This window comes from Bombyx mandarina, chromosome 12 (genome assembly GCF_030267445.1).
Source record: "Bombyx mandarina strain Sakado chromosome 12, ASM3026744v2".
NCBI lineage: Eukaryota > Metazoa > Arthropoda > Insecta > Lepidoptera > Bombycidae > Bombyx > Bombyx mandarina.
In genome coordinates this window covers 2014406-2032211 of record NC_143219.1, presented here as the reverse complement: position 1 = coordinate 2032211, position 17806 = coordinate 2014406, and the positions used below count along the sequence as shown (strand labels likewise).

Here is a 17806-nt window from a genome sequence, read left to right as displayed (position 1 = left end):
TATTCTATAATACAATTACTGTGCATTACGCTATTTTTTTTAAGTATGTTTAAATAAATAAATAAAAAACGGTGGTTTCATTTTAATTTTTTGTTTGCCATCCATCTGACGTCTGACGGTCCCCTGGCCAAACTGAATGCGATTCTCCGCTTAAAAACATAAGGTCGAAATCTCAATTGTCTCTCTGACAAAGGATTATGAAATTACCTCCCGCATTTATTTTATCTTTGATTCTCTATATGTACCTAACACCAACCTATATTTACAAGGATCGAAAGGAACTTCATTAGAACGAAAATATTAGCTTATACACGTACGTACACTTAACAACTAAAAAACGAATTGTACAATCGCGTACAAAAAATCGGACTAGATACATAGTTACAGTCGTGCTCAAAAGTGTTAAAAGTTTTATTCGAAGGCGTACCCGTATCGCGTATGGAACGATTCGAAACTATTTACTTCACTACAAACGTTTTCAGAGATGAAAATTCTGTTAAACAACGAATATTATGTTTGATTTAACACTTTTGCACACGACTGTATAATTGTTATTTAAATATTGTATTTTTATTGCATATGTCTAACAATTCGGTGAGCTGAGCAAACTTCGTGTACGCCTCTTGGAGCATATTTCTGAAAATAATATTTGTTTTGAAGATATGTATTTTTGGAAAACGTCATCAAACGTCTTTAAGGTCAGTGACCGTCAGCTGGGAGTCGAGGGCAGACCGGAACAACAATCAGGATCATTGACCACTACAGAAATAAAGCTAACATTTTTTATGCTTTTAATCAGTTTTAAACTTAAGCATATCTATTTCGATGAGCGTGCTCCGTCGCTTGTAAACAGTGACGTCACTGTTCACTTCAACATGCAGAACGAAAATATAACTTTGAGAGAACGAGTTCTATTCATTATTGTATTGTAGGGCGGTTCGCAGTAAATAATCATACCCGATCCGCTGGACAAAATGGTAAACAGTCGACGTCGCCCTAAACACGTCATTTCGGATCCTCCCGATCCATTAACGGTGCTTTTGGGTACCTCAAGCACATCACTTGCGACGAAGGGCTCAACGAGTAAATTAACTCTCAAACACAGCCCACTGAGTTTCTCGCCGGATCTTCTCAGTGTGTCGCGTTTCCGATCCGGTGGTAGATTCTGCGAAGCATTGCTCTTGCTAGTGCTAGTGTTAGCAACACTTCCGGTTTGAGCCCCGTGAGTTCACCTACTAGTTCTGTGAATCTAGAATAACCCCATGAGGTTACTAAGTAAATAATTTTTTTTTTTATTGCTTAGATGGGTGGACGAGCTCACAGCCCACCTGGTGTTAAGTGGTTACTGGAGTCCATAGACATCTACAACGTAAATGCGCCACCCACCTTGCGATATAAGTTCTAAGGTCTCAGTATAGTTACAACGGCTGCCCCACCCTTCAAACCACAACGCGTGACTGCTTCACGGCAGAAATAGGCAGGGCGGTGGTACCTACCCGCGCGGAGTCACAAGAGGTCCTAACCACCAGTAATAAAATACTTTATCGGTCGTTGTTCTGGAAGCTACCATTGGATCGATGAGTACCTGCACTTGATGCAGAAGACGGTGAGGTTCCCCTGGTTGACGACGGCCGGGTCCATCCCCGCCGAGGCGAGGCTCTCCTTGAACGTGGTCTCGAGCCGGTACATGTGCTCGTCCAGGCTCGGGTCGTGAGCTTCTATGCTGAGTGCGCTGTTAACGAATTCAGAATCATCTATACTAATATTATAAAGCTGAAGAGTTTGTTTGTTTGAACGCGCTAATCTCAGGAACTACAGGTCCGATTTGAAAAATTTTTTCAGTGTCAGGTACGCAAACATTCGTGTTATAGATAAACAGTTTTGTTTGCTCTTTGTCTAGGTCTGCTATAAGTACGTCAGTCTCTGGAACCTATGACGCAGGGAATCTTAAATTGTGGCTGGATGATTGTGCGTGATTTCTTTTTTCTTGACACACTTACCCTTCGATAGCATTCGTGAGTCCGCTGATGTGGCAGCTGATGATGGGCAGCTTGCTGGACAGGTTGTCGGGCCCGTCGTGCGGGAGACTGTCCTCCAGGCCGTGCACGATGCCCAGGTTGGTGGACAGCTTAGCACTGTAAGGGGGCTCAATATGACTTCATTTCTTTTATACATATACTAGGTTTACTGGTGGTAGGAGGTCTTGTGAGTCCGCGCGGGTAGGTACCACCGCCCCGCCTATTTCTGCCGTGAAGCAGTAATGCGTTTCGGTTTGAAGGGCGGGGCAGCCGCTGTAACTATACTGAAACCTTAAAATATATATTATGTCAAGGTGGGTGGCGCATTTACGTCGTAGATGTCTATGGGTTCCAGTAGCCACTTAACACCAGGTGGACTGTGAGCTCGTCCACCCATCTAAACAATTAAAAAAAAAGCTAAGTACCAGAGCTCATAGACGTTACATTGAGGCATGAGGTCCGCGTTCCATTTCTTTTTATTATTATTACAATTGTTTGAACCTTAACACATTACTGTTTCCGGCAGAAATAGGCGGGGTGACGGTACCTTCCCGTGCGGACTCACAAGACGACCACAAAATAATTTTGCGGGTTTCATTTTTAATACACGATGTTATTCCTTCACCGTGAAAGTCAATCGTGAACATTTGTTATGTACGTACTTTGTTAAAAAAAATTGGGCCCAGCCTGCGGGATTCGAACACCGGTGCATCGCTATACACGAGTGCACCGGACGTCTTATCCTTTAGGCCACGACGACTTCTGACATTACAAGACGTTATTTGTTTAGCGTGAACGTTATACGTGAATATAAAATATTTATTTCAATAATATAGGCCACGACGACTTCGAATGTCAGACTTTTATTTTAATTACTTTACTGGTGGTAGGACCTGTTGTGAGTCCGCACGGGTAGGTACCACCACTCTGCCTATTTCCGCCGTGAAGCAGTAATGCGTTTCGGTTTGAAGGGTGGGGCAGCCGTTGTAACTATACTAAGACCTTACAACTTATATCTCAAGGTGGGTGGCGCATTTACGTTGTAGATGTCTATGGGCTCCAGTAACCACTTAACACCAGGTGGGCTGTGAGCTAGTCCACCCATCAAAGCAATAAAAAAAATATTATAATTTCTTGTTAATATTATAATTTTCATCATAAGGCTTATCGAGTAATTCAATGGCATACCGTATGGGACCCCATTGAATTGGTTAAAAATGGCCATGCATGCAAACAACTTCTTTTCTTTCAACGAGAATTTATTTATTTATTTATTTATTTATATCTTTGAACGAGCAATTTTTGTATATTAATATATATAGATATAATCTGAATCTCAGAAACGGCTCCAACGATTTTCATAAAATTTAGTATACAGGGGATTTCGGGGGTGATAAATCGATCCAGCTACGATTTATTTTCAGAAAATGTTGTTTTATTCGTGTTTTCAATAATCAACTTTATCGATATTCAACTTTATGACTCTTCCCGACATCTATTGGCGAATAATAATACTATTTTTCATAATTGAGAGCAACTAACTGCTTTAAAGACACAATAACACTAAAGCTGTTTCAGCAGATGGCGTTGTTAAGCCACCCGATGCCAATGAGTGTTTGGTTTAAGGTTAGACCAAGAAAATGTATTGTTTATTTATATTATTTGTGTCTTTTTAACTCACGTGTTCACTTAAAAGTGCCTAAACGATCTTGGAATATTTCATCATTTTATCAATATGTAATTCGTATTTAAATGAATATAATTTCTAAAAAACACAATTTAAAAAAAAAGATAAATACTGAGCAAAGGTCTGTCATTATTTAGTGTTCTATTTAAGTAAGTATAGTGGTGAGTAGGAGTCTGAGCGCGCACCAGTAGCTGGAGAACACGGTCCAGAGCCCCTCGAAGGCCTCGATGACGGGCACCTCCTCGTCGGAGTCGCGGGCGTCGCGCGACAGCCGCTCCACCGTGATCTTGGCCAGCTCCATGTACTCCGGGATTATCTGACACTTCTTGGCGAGGTCCAGGGACAGCTCCTTGAAGTTCGACACGTCCGACTGCGAGATCGTGGTCGGGTCTGCGAAACAATAACCAGGTTACTACTAATTAAGGAACAAATTATGTTTCCGTGGTTGATGGACACCAACAACGCTAGTGGCACGGCCGAGCCACTACCGACTGTTGAGGATTCATAGATCACATGTCTTTAAACAGTTAATAAAAGTCACAGACAAATCTCACTGTCGTATGTATCCGCAGCGAATCAGATTGTGACGTCAGCAGATACTATGACGTCATAGTCGTGATCCTTTGCATTAAACGTTACTAACGGACGATCGTCAATTTTTCTATATGAAAAATTATTATCTATATGAAAAATTATCTATAATAATAATTATCTATATGAAAAATTATATATAATTATTGAAGTTAGTCCTTGCTACTAGTGCCATATTTAGAGCTATAGTACTCGACGTTTGAGTCAGGTAATTTTTTTATTTTACGATAGCTGCACGGGTCTATTTTAACACGTGCATTCTTCTCCTATTCAAATCGATTTGTATTAATGATCGTAAGCGGCACGTGTCGGCGCAGTTACCTTTGCTCTGCACCGAGGTGAGTGCGTTCTTGAGGTCGAGGATGAGGTGCTGTATCCTGGGGAAGACGTCGTTGAACACGGCCACCCAGTGCTTGAGCAGGCACTGCAGCACGTCGCGCAGCGTCCAGGGCGGCGCCTTCAGCAGCACGTGCTGCCACAGGTTGTTGTACTTGGCGCGCATCTCGTTCTGCAACAGACAACACAACATAATAATATATTAGTGTCAATGTCAATGACATGGGGTACCGATTTTGATCTCTTGACCGATCTGCCAAAGACTCCCGAACTAGACGATAAATAATAAGTCACAAAAGTCCTCTTTTTTGTGTGATAAGCAATTACAACTTTTTATTAAAAAAATTAGTGGTCATTGTAGTTTGGTTTGGCTCTGCCCCTGGCATTGCTGAAGTCCATGGACGACGGTAGCCACTTACCATCAGGTGGGCCGTATACTCGTCTGCCTACAAGAGCAATAAAAAAAAATATTATCTTTGTTGTGCACCAAAACACAATATGGGAAAAGTTTTTGCCTAAACAAGCCAATATAATATTTGGCTATATTAAAAACCTAATAACAAATTTGGTAGTATATGATATTAATTTGGATAATATAGACGAGTTCACAGCTCACCTGGTGTTAAATGGTTACCAGAGCCCATAGACATCTACAATGTAAATACTGCCACCTACCTCGAGATATGATTCTAAGGTATCAGTATAGTTACAACGGCTGCCCCGCCCTTCAAACCGAAACGCATTACTGCTTCACGGCAGAAATAGGCAGGGCGGTGGTACCCACCCGCGCGGACTCACTGTAGTTCCTACCACCAATAAAAAAGTGTACGTTGAGTGCGGGCGTGTACGCGTGTGTGTGCGTGCGCGTGTGTGTAGACAGCAGCTGACCTCCAATATATTGGACAGTAGCTGGTACACAGCATTCTCGTAGTACTTGAGTCCGGTGATCAGGTCCGGGTCGTGACTGGCCGGCGGCTTGTTCTCCAGCAGCTTCCTCAACCCGGACAGGCTGTAGAACTTCACGCCGTTTATGACCGCCTTGTTGCAGAGATTCTTGTCGTTCGACAGGAGGGCCTGGAGGACATTTAAAAACAACTGAAAAATATAAATAACATAAGGACGGATTTATTTCGTGCAATAAATGTGAACATTAATTTTCGGATCTATTTTTACAACAATCTTAGTCTAAAAAGTGTCGTGTATATGTTATAAATTAGAACGTTAAAGTAAGAGTTATGATGTATTTCGCAGTGCGTTTTGCGTCGTATTTATAATAATGTAATAATTGAAATAATAATTAAAACCTTAGAACTCATATCTCAAGTTAAGTAGCGAGATTTACGTTAGGCAACGTCTTGGCTCTGCCCCTGGCATTGCTGAAGTCCATGGGCAACAGAAACCACTCACCATCAGGTGGGCCGTATGCTCGTCTGCCTACAAAGGGCAATAAATATATATAGATGTCTATGGGCTCCGGTAACTACTTAACACCAGGTGGGCTGTAAGCTCGTCCAACCATCCATGCATATTATTTTTTTAAATGTCTGGGGTCATCTTTGGACGAAGTTCGCACACTCGTTGAGCTGACGATGGAGAGAACTGTAGGGCGGGGAATCCCCAGAGTGTTGCGACGCGCGTTCCGGCTCCAAGAATAGGCCAAATTTCGTATCAAGGGGTGAAAGGCTATTTGGTTTAAGCGTCACGTTTGCAACATTACATCAGAGCTATTTAAAGTTTACAATTTAGAAAAAAATATCGTAACAAAAAACTTATTCCGCTATTTTAATGGAGTTAACTTAATTGAAGTTCAATTAAAAATACCGAATTGTTGATGCTAATGCCAAATAAAACAGACCATTAATAACAAACAGGCGCACGCCTGTGTGCGAAACCAATGAAGCGACTCCTATTTTTACGAATCTTCATGTTTCAATGTATTTTTTTATTTATTATTTGTTGATTTTGACTTATTGTTTACGTCAAGTAAATCTTGGGAGACTTGTACTATAAATTCATGAAATGTTTTTTGAAAATTTTATTGAAAACACATATATTGCACAAATTGTACCTACTTACTTATCGATACTCCTCTACAAAGAGTTAGTTGTGGTGTAAGTGTAAATTTCGGTGGAGGCGCCCTTAGGGGTGGCGCGGCCCTGATTACAAAGAGAAATGTCACTTAAACTAAATAGCCTTTCACCCTTCGATATTAGCCACCGAGTCTCCACTAGAGTGAACGTTGTAGAAATAGCAAAAAAACTAGTTTTACCACATCCTTGCTCCGCTCAGCTTGTTGGAGGCAGCAGTTCAGTATCTCGTCATCTGGCAGTTCGCACGGATATATATGAGAATTGGCATCGCGTAATGATTGACCTGTAAGAAAAATCATTTTATTTTTTTTGTATAAAAAAATTATAAGTAGATCAATATAATGCATTCCAAATAAATTGAACATAGGTTGATGGATGGAAGAAGCATAATTGAATGGCGACATTATAATGTCGTATTTACTAACAGCATCGTATTTACTAACAGCAGATCAACCATGAGGCTAGATAATGTGACGTTCGTTCAATTTTAGAGATTCAGATCAATACTGACCTGTTGATAAAATGATTCGGTTCGTACGACCCGTTCAGTCGAACGTTTGGATTACCGTTTATCACATCAATTTATGACTTAAATTATATTATCAGGTCACTGGCTGGATAAAGTTTAGTATTGAATAACATTTTAAAGGAACTGTTATAGTTCTTTTTTTTTTTTTATTGCTTAGATGTGTGGACGAGCTCACAGCCCACCTGGTGTTAAGTGGTTACTGGAACCCATAGACATCTACAACGTAAATGCGCCACACACCTTGAGATATAGTTCGAAGCTCTCAGTATAGTCACAACGGCTGCCCCACCCTTCAAACCGAAACGCATTACTGCTTCACGGCAGAAATAGGCGGGGCGGTGGTACCTACCCGTGCGGACTCACAAGAGGTCCTACCACCAGTAATTACGCAAATTATAATTTTGCGGGTTTGATTTTTATTGCACGATGTTATTCCTTCACCGTGGAAGTCAATCGTGAACATTTGTTGAGTACGTATTTCATTAGAAAAATTGGTACCCGCCAGCGAGATTCGAACACCAGTGCATCGCTCGAAACGAATGCACCGGACGTCTTATCCTTTAGGCCACGACGACTTACGTGAGATCAAAACAATTCAAATGCGTTATGCGTCATTATGTGACAACGAACGACTAACCGAGACGGGCGCGGGTCGAGCCCGGCAACCCGAAATGACCCGAATGACTGTCGTATGGTTCTTTTCTTCTGATTCGTAGGTTTTGTTAAACGAGTCGATCTTGTGAACGACTCATATTTTTTGAAGTGACCCTATCGTTCGCGCGGATTTTGAGACCCAGGTCGTTTGATTCGTTCGTTCGCGAACGACACATATCTACATGAGGCTAATCCACTTTTTCCAAAATCCGCCTTTTCAAAGGTTCAGCATTTTATTTTCGTATTAAATAATGGTAAAAAGTGTTTGAATAATTTACAATGTTTCTACATATCTAGCTCATAGTGGCTAATAAATAGCTTACATAATCTGATACTAAGATAGTTATCAAGTTCTAACTAAAACTATTTGTTTCAACTGGCACGAGAAAATTTATTTTCTGGAAATTTCCAGAAAATAAATTTATTTGCCTAAGATATTTAGGGAAATAAATTTCAAAAGAACTGGCTGTTTGTTGTATTATTATATTATGTAATTAAAATGTATTTTTTCCATGACAAAAGATACTTTGCCTTTTTTTTTATTGCCCTTGTAGACAGAGGAGCATACGGCCCACCTGATGGTGAGTGGTTACCGTCGCCCATGGACTTCAGCAATGCCAGGGGCAGAGCCGAGCCGCTGCCTACCGCAACTAAGTTCAATAAGAGACATCCAGAGAAGTATTAGTTGGTCTTGTTTTTATTTCTATTAGTCATATTGTGGATTCAACGTAATACCTTCAAATATGAGGGAAAAATGAATGGTGATAGGACATGTTATGAGACCAATGCAATGAAGCCCCTTGTTAACTTCGTTACAAGCAATTTCATGCCTTTGTTAGAAGCAATCTGATGCTCACAAAGCTACTGGGGAGCAAAACAAACAGCTTTGCAGTCCATCTTGAACCACAAAGATACAAGAGGTTGAGACAAGTTCAAAACTTTTACCTTTTATCCTATTATTTTCAGGTAAACATTTGTATAAGTAATCCATGGCTGATTTGGCTCGTTTGCACACCGCACCATTGCCATTGTTATTGTCCTTTAGCCTGTCCAGTTCATTTATCACCCTCCACGGTACTAACAAAGTTGGCTGCTCACTGTAACCTGCAATTAAATACAATTAACTTCACTTTGATTTGACATATTATAATTATTTCATAAAAGCGGCTCGCTCTGGCTCTTTAACAAAAAACTCAACGATATTTGACGTTGTTTTCTTTTTCTAAATAAAAGAACACTTATTGTGGCATAACTATAATAGTTAGACATATGCTGTGGCGACACTTTTTGTAAATAATGTGTTTTCTACAAAGTCGTAGTACATTATTTTATTCTATCATCAATCGTTTTCGCAGGGCACGCGATGTAAAGAATATTTTAGGTAATTTTTTTACACCCTGGGTTACATTATTGGAGTTTTAGTAAGGAACCCTAATTTCTTTTTTCAAAAAAAATTGTTACCTATGTCACTCGGGAATAATGTAGCTTTCAAACAGTGAAAGAATTTTTCAAATCGGTTCAGTAGTTTCGGAGCCTATTCAATACCAACAAACAAACAAATCTTTCCTCTTTATAATATTAGTATAGAAGTATAGATTGGCATATTATATTATAAAATAATTTCGAGATATTAAGTATATTACAGGATAAGACGCCCAGTCTGTTCAAGAGTTCAAGTCATGCGTTGTGATTATTCCAAAGCTCTCATACCACAGGCATGTTGTTCCTAAGAAAAGACATTTAACACATGTTCAAAGACTGTTGCTCATTGCTGCCAGGAAACTGACAAGTACTCTAGTATGAAGGGTAGGACAGCTATTGGTTAATATAATTAGGACTTCCATCACATTTCTCAATGTGCACAATGCAGTGTGCCTAGGCTCTCATACAGATTACATACACTATGATTTAATGGATTCTTAATACAATTTTTACATTTCACAAGCATCTGATATCTCAGCGCTGTTGCAAGTACAAAGATGATAAGTATTCTTATATAGATGTCAAACACATACTCCGCACACAGTATTGCAAAATGAGAGGTTTGATTACTTTTATTTCAAATTATGTACTCAATTAATAATCACAATTTAGCAGCTTTTAATTCTTACCTTTTACGTGTGAATTCAACACATCCTTAATGAAATCTAGCTCATGTATGAATATATTGGTATCAACAACTAATACTAAATTCTCCTTCAGATCACTTGTATCCTCATGTAAACTTGATACTGGTGAAATGCTGTTTGATCTTGGCTGAAAATATTATTTTAATAATTTTTATTGAGACATCATGGCAGGGTAAGGACTATTAATCATGAGTGTTGTAATTTATCCAGAAACTACCATGCCATCTTGTGTATTTTGTAGATTTATAATTCAATTTTCTGATATAATTTCTAAAAACACTACAAAAGTATTAAATACAGTTTAGTCATAGCAATATTTGAACAATGAATCCAGGCTTTTTTTATTGCCTTAGTAGACAGACTAGCATACAGCCCACCTGATGGTGAGTGGTTAGCGTCGCTCATGGACGTCAGCAATGCCAGGGGCAGAGCCAAGCTCCTGACTAAAATCACACACAGCAATACATAATGCGAATAAAAAAGGTTGAAATGTCCTTAATAATAATATTATTTAAGATGACGCAATGCAATTATCTAATTAACAATCTAGTTTATTATGTTACTGCTGCAAACTTGAAATTTATGATCTCAGAAAGTGCATTTAATTTTTTTTATTGATATTCCCCTTCTTTGCAACACGTATAGTTCCACTATTGATAAACAACCGCCCCTACCAATATTGATCACACAGTCTTCCTTATTTTAAGGTCTTGTTGGAGTATATTAATGGTGCAGCAAAAATGTTAGAAACAAAAGATCAAAATTTAAAATTATTGTAAAGTGACTATTCCATCTTTCAAACCAAAACACACATTTCCTTTCTGCTTGGAGTAGAAATACAGAAAATTTAGTTACCTAACCAGGTGAGTTTTGATTATGTGCTACCACCATTATACTAGGTTTAGCAGTTTCAAAACGCCCACATTCAATTATGGTATTTTTGAATACTGTATTCAAATCATTTTTGAATACAGTTAAAATTAAAGCTTAAAAGTAACATAGAATTGTCTGAAATTGTTATGAAACTAGTCAAACTAAACTATAGTTTTACATGCTAAATTGTAAAATGATTAATAGTTTAATCAGATTAAAGATTTATAGTCATGGTGAACATCTATTTTTTCTAGCTCAATTTTAAGTCTAAAATTTTATATAATATGTATGTAGCATATTATAGCAAACAAAAAACTCAAATTTCATATACTATGTATCTTTTAAAGAAAATGGTTTTGAGATAAATCATCAACAACAAAAGTGAAGAAACATATTCATTACAATTCATGTAAGAATACATTAGAGTACTAAATTGTATAAATTTAAATATACAAACCTCTTTTATCTCACTCTTCAAATCAACGTCCATAGCTTCATTACAGGCAAAATCTTCCTTACTTTCCGGAATGTTGATGCTATATTCTGCATTAGTTGCATCATTGCTCAACCTTGTACGTAGAGCATCTAAGCGATCTTGTGCCGATGAATATGTAATCAAGTCACAATCAACACCAGAACTTTTATATGTCAACTTAGATTTTATAGCTGAAACCAGTTTGCTGGCTTCTGAAAATTGTGGTGGAGTAGCTGGATGTTTCATATATGGATACTCTGTAACTTGATTATATATTCCTTGTTCAATATCAGCAAACATATCCTTTTGCTTCACTTTATCACAATATTCTTCAGGTAACTGAGCTTTCATGGATGAAATAATCTTATTTGCTGCAAAAAACTGTGATGGTGATGGTATTGATGGTAGGCTCTCACTGCTGGGAGACTGTGTTGAACTCTTTACATCACTAGAACTAGGACTTTTCTCTGTTCTACTGTTGCGTGAAGTTTCAGTGTCTGTGGACATTTTGCGTTTTTTTACTGTAGAATCTTTATTTTCCTCTTTTTGTACTTCTGAAGAAAGTTGGGCCCTTAATTGTGTGAGTCTTGTGTTAGCTAAATTCTTAGCTGGGGTGCGTCTGTCAGGGCTGTCTGTTCTAGAGACTGACTCTCTTTGACTGCTGCTGTGTCTGTATGATTCTTGTGCTCTCCCCGGGATATCTTTTTGAGTTTGCTCTTGACTTGTGCTTTGTCTCTTTGTTTCTACATTTTTAAGAGATATTTCATTAAGATTGGGCCAACACTTCCCTGGAGAAGATTTAGCTAAAAAGAGTTTAACTGTCAAAAAGGTGATTATGTGAAGGAGTACAATGTTAGGGTAGGTTCAATAAAACAACAATTTCTGGTTACCAACAAAACCATTAACTTTGCAAACTCATCCTTACTTTTCTACATTTAGGTTGAAACCTATTTTGATTACGTAAATTTTATAGAACGCAAAACCTTGTTTGAGAAGTATTTTTTATATTTAATACATAATAAAGAGTAGACTGAAAAGTACCTTCTTTCTGCTTTCGAATTGGGGAGTTTTGTTCAGAGCCATCATTTTTACGCTTTAAACTCTTCTTTTCCTCTTCTTTACTTTTCATATCCCTTTGATTATCTTTTTCTTTTTTACTTTTATCTTTACTCTCGTCCAACTACGAATGGTAGGTAAAGCAATATTAAACGTAAACATATTTGTAAAAACGTTTCCTGCAATGAATTTTACTGAGGCGTTGACCGTAGTAACAGCGATGAAATCTGTAAAGATAGAGAAAAAATACCTGTGGTTGCGTCCAGGAAGACTTTCCCGTTCTTTTATTGAAATAGTACTTCCTTCCAGGACTCGATTTGGAAGTGCAAAGTACCCAGCCATCAGGAAGTTGAGATGTTTCATTGCAACTCGAACTCATGGCAGATACTTTGTTTAATTTGTTATTATTTTGAATATTCCTGATTAACACATCACGAATAATGTTTAATGTATTTCTTGACCAATCAATTTGTATTGCGTAGTGCTGCACTTCGATTATTTAATGGTTCCGTCATAGTTTGAGTTAAAATCGATTTTATGTGCACATTCTTCTAATTTCTAACAATGGAAAACTCATCATTTAATTTTCATGCAGGTAATTATTATTTATAGCGATAAAAAAATGGTTAGTGTTATTTTACATCCCCATTGATCGATTGTGCATGTGAAATCATTGCAACACATTAAATTGAATTGTGAGGAATTGATTACTCTGGTAACAATTTAATGACATGATTTTGGAATTTTTTAGCGGGAACACCAAAAAATTACTGAAGGATTTACTATTAAATTCTCAATTTAATGTCTCTTCTTAAATTTAGATATGTAATAAAAAAATTACTAGACCAATATCAACCGTTTAGTATTAGGTACACAAATGCGGGAAAATGAAACTGCACTTGACTTCTCAGGTTCTTTATAAGGTTCTTAAAAATTTCACAATTTTACTCGGTGATTATTTTATTTTATCCCATCTTGCACCTACGTTGTTGACCTATGTCACCGGATTCATATTGTTTCATTTTATTTCTCTCAATTTCATTTCCATCATAGATTATACACTTAATATTTCCATCCTATTTCACTTTTTATACAACAAAAATTTCGCTTTGGCAGAGCGACCAGGATTTGACTGTATGAGCTACTTTTCCTTTACCTGTCATTGACTTTTTTTAGGAATTTTAATGGCAAAGACTATCGAGTCATAGATTATGAAAAAAATAATAATAGTGAAATAACATGGAGTTGATTAATTTGAGCCTTTAATCAATTGGGATGAAATAAAAGGAAACAAGATGAAATAGAATAAGTTTTACGAGACTTTTAGTTTTTGAGTTGACTTTTTCGAAAATATCTAAAAGCTACGTCCAGCAGCTTTGTTCATTTTACCACATTTGTGCGCTTTCACAGATGGGATGGTAATTACATTGAAGCCTGAAGAACAGCAAAATTAACAAAATAAAACAATTCACCAACTTCACTCCTCATGTTCCCACCCGAAAGTCTATGTGAATAGACGAAATAAACAAAACAAAACAATCAATTAAACAGCTCAACAAGGACACCGCCAGAAGCCGATTGCCATTCTGAAAAAAAAAGTAGAATTATACAGCTGATCTGTAGGTTCTATAACCTTAAATGTTTATGTTTATAGTTTGATTTATTAGATTTAATGCAAGCTGAAACAAAAAAATGGAAAGAATAGCGAAGTTTGCCAAAACAATACGAAACAATTGGAAGAAATCAGTTCTTGGTGCAGTCGCTATATACTACGCTGGTGCGACTGCAAAAGAAAAATATGAGTGCGTAAATTTTCAAATTAAAAACTAAATTTTGTAACTGAGTTACTAATTCACAAAAAAAGTTTTCATCTCTCACTATGGCAGTCATACGAACCAAACTGATGTTATGCAGCTACCGTCCCTACTCACTACAAGCATTCCCAGAACCACAGCTTATGTGCTATCTACTACTAAAGATTTGGCCAACGCTTAAACTGTCCAGCCAAGTTAATCGCCCCTTTATCACCTGTGCGCCTACCACTTAAGCTTAAAAAATCTAGTTTATGTATTGTCAACAGAATTAATATACTTATGCGAGCAGCGTGTAAAGAGGCTGCCATTTACGGCGAAGCTCTCCTGCCCATTGAAAGAAACCCCACAGTCATAACAGTTATTCTCAACCCTGTTGCCAACAAGAGGAAAGCAAAACAAGAATTTGAGAAATATTGTGAACCATTGCTATTATTAGGTGGTTTACAGGTATAATCCTCTATCTTCTATCTTCTTCTTCTATCTTCTATATATATATAAAAATGAATTGCTGTTCGTTAGTCTCGCTAAAACGCGAGAACAGCTGGACCGATTTGGCTAATTTTGGTCTTAAATTATTTGTGAAAGTCCAGAGAAGGTTTAAAAGGAAGATAAATATGAAAATATTCAAAATTAAATAAAAATTTCACTTTTTTTTTCTTTGATGTGTCCCCCTTTTCAGACAGATTCCTTTTGTTTGTTTTAAGTTTATTTTATACAAAACCTTTTTATTTATTTATTGATTAAATTTATCGATTTAAAAATTTTATTTATCGATTGAGGCACTAAAAAGTCTGCCAGGTCAACTAGTTTTCAATAAATTATGTATACATATTTATGATCTGTCATTAGACAAATTTTCATCTAATTCAATTTCAAATCAATATCTTTACAGCCCATAGCTCTTTTTTAATTGCTTGATGGATGGATGAGGTCACGGATCACCTGGTGTTAAGTGGCTAACGAAGCCTATACACATCTACAATGTAAATCTAGCTACCTACCTTGAGATATGAGTTCTAAAGTCTTCATTTTTACAGTACAATGACTGCCCCACCCTTCAAACCAAAGTGCATTACTGCTTCTCAGCAAAAAATAGGCAGTAAAATAGGGCAGGTACCTACCCATGCAGAGACTTACAAGATGTCTTACCACAAGTAGAAATAGTTTGATGGATTCAATTCATGAATACCATTCTCCTTGACACATGACCCATGTGCTTAGCACAACTATACAACAATCACAAACTTTTCAGGTAGATGTTGTGCAAACAGCTTCAGAAGGAAACGCGAAAGAAATTGTAGAAACATTAAGGGGTACTGAAGCTATCATTGTTGCAGGAGGAGATGGTACTTTGTCTGAGACTGTAACTGGTAAGAATGTGTTTGCATTACACATGAAATTTCAAGCTGAATATTTTTATTTGTTATTTCCTACAAATGCTACATAATAATATGGAGCTATTATATATGTGCATTATTCTTTTTCTTTTTTTTATTGCTTATATGGGTGGATGAGCTCACAGCCCACCTGATTTATGTGCATTATTCTTTTTCTTTTTTTTATTGCTTATATGGGTGGATGAGCTCACAGCCCACCTGATTTGTTGCTGGAGCCCATAGATATCTCAACGTAAGTGCGCCAACCACCTTGAGATATAAGTTGTAAGGTCTCAGTATAGTTACAACGGCTGCCCTGTCCTTCAAACCGAAACGCATTACTGCATCACAGCAGAAATAAGACAGGGTGGTGGTACCTACCCGTGCGGACTCACAAGAGGTTCTACCACCAGTAATTACCCAAATTTTGCGGGTTTGATTTTTATTACACGATGTTATTCCTTCATCATGGAAGTCAATCGTGAACATTTGATTGGTACCCGCCTGCGGGATTCGAACATTTTGAATTGTTTTGATCTCACGTAAACAATCGAACTATAACAGTTCCTTTAAAATGTTATTCAATACTAAACTTTATCCAGCCAGTGACCTGATAATATGAATTACGTCATAAATTGATGTGATAAACGGTAATCCAAACGTTCGACTGAACGGGTCGTACGAACCGAATCATTTTATCAACAGGTCAGTATTGATCTGAATCTCTAAAATTGGCCTTGGAATACTCTGTAAATGGAGGCCACATTTCATACGTACATTTATATGTGGTACATATATCATCTGTTTCAGGATTGTTAAGACGAAATGATCAAGCAAACATGTTTCCAGTAGGAGTGTTGCCACTCGGACGCACAAACTCAATTGGTAACACTTTATTTCCAAACGGTAAGGGTGTACAAAAAGTTAAGCAATTGATCACTGCCTCAATGGCAATCATCAAAGGAAACACAGTATGGAAAGATGCCATGAAAATAGAACAAGTTACCGATGAGTCTGAAACTCCTAATCGTCCTATTTACGCTATGGCATCAATGGAGTGGGGAGCTTTTAGGGACACCCTAGCAAAGAAGGATAAGTACTGGTTCTATGGTCCTTTAAGAGAGTATGCTGCCTACATCTTCAATGGTTACAAGAGTTCATTAAACTGGAATTGCAGCGGCACCATCAAATATACTCCTCCGTGTGTCGGGTGCACCAACTGCACAGCTAAAAGGCCGGAAGTAAAACGCAAATGGTTCTTTGTTTCGTCCACCGAAGCGGCTGGGCAGCTTGACCAAACGAAGATTCTAAATCCAGAGTGCCTGACATCGAAAGAACTGTGCTTTCGAACTTGCGATTTCAAAATTAAAACACAGAATGTTGCAATGAACCATCAGATACCAGCCTTGAGTATATTTCTGGGCAGAAACAGTTACTCATACACTGACTTTGTGTCTGAAGGTTGGCGCAGAATAAAGACAAACTCGGATCCAGAACCAATTTTTGCACGTACCATCGAGATCACACCTAAAGAAACGGATAGAGATACAGTTATAGAAATCGACAAGGAGGATTTTGATATGAAACCAATTAAAATAACGTTAATGCCAAAAGTTATTAAATTGTTCTGTCAATAAATAATTGTTAAATGTTCATGATGCTTTTTAATGCAACATAGTCATTTGATGAAAGCTTCAATATTAGCCGGGTGCAGTATATACTTCAATGAAGTAGGAAACCTATGGAAATGAAACGTCAACCAAAATTTCGTGCCGCTGTGACGTCATCTGGCCACAAAACATGGCGGCTTTAGTGCTGTACAAAAGATTTCAATGTTATCAGGTTTTATCGATAAACGTTCTTGGCTCATTTTATTTTAAATATTGTTGAGTATTATTTATTTGTAGAATTTATACTTTAATGGGAAGTAAGTAGGTATATTGTTATGTGCAAATATGATATGATTTAGATGGGTGAAATCTAAGACAAGTTCGTCCTTCGAATTTGCCAAGTAAACGATATGATGATTTTTAAAAGTTGCTACACTGATTTTATAAAGTTGTCGTTTGTCGCAAAACATAAAGATATGGCGTAGTTCAAAGCCATCAGCCCATTTCTAGCATGCTAAATGTTATCGTATTTTGAGTACGTGTTTTTCTTAGACTATTACAATCTATT

At 37.4% G+C, this 17806-nt stretch overlaps 2 protein-coding genes across 2 annotated transcripts; one reads left to right on the top strand and one right to left on the bottom strand.

Moving 5' to 3' along the window:
• Positions 1–317: 317 nt before the first annotated feature.
• Positions 318–13097, bottom strand: Swt1 (Swt1 RNA endoribonuclease). Its single transcript, XM_028175055.2, has 12 exons — positions 12689–13097; positions 12424–12562; positions 11365–12185; positions 10017–10161; positions 8851–9009; positions 6902–7005; positions 5521–5706; positions 4618–4804; positions 3891–4095; positions 2001–2135; positions 1586–1732; positions 318–636 (listed from the first exon to the last, which is right to left on the bottom strand). The coding sequence occupies exons 1-12, from the start codon at positions 12815–12817 to the stop codon at positions 552–554; spliced, it is 2442 nt and encodes an 813-aa protein (XP_028030856.2). The 5' UTR covers positions 12818–13097; the 3' UTR covers positions 318–551.
• A 537-nt stretch (positions 13098–13634) lies between these two features.
• On the top strand, positions 13635–17281 carry Mulk (acylglycerol kinase-like protein Mulk). The gene is made up of 4 exons (XM_028174956.2): positions 13635–14240; positions 14519–14699; positions 15505–15622; positions 16439–17281. Exons 1-4 carry the CDS (start codon positions 14131–14133, stop codon positions 17263–17265), a joined length of 1236 nt encoding a protein of 411 aa, XP_028030757.2. The 5' UTR covers positions 13635–14130; the 3' UTR covers positions 17266–17281.
• Positions 17282–17806: the final 525 nt, after the last annotated feature.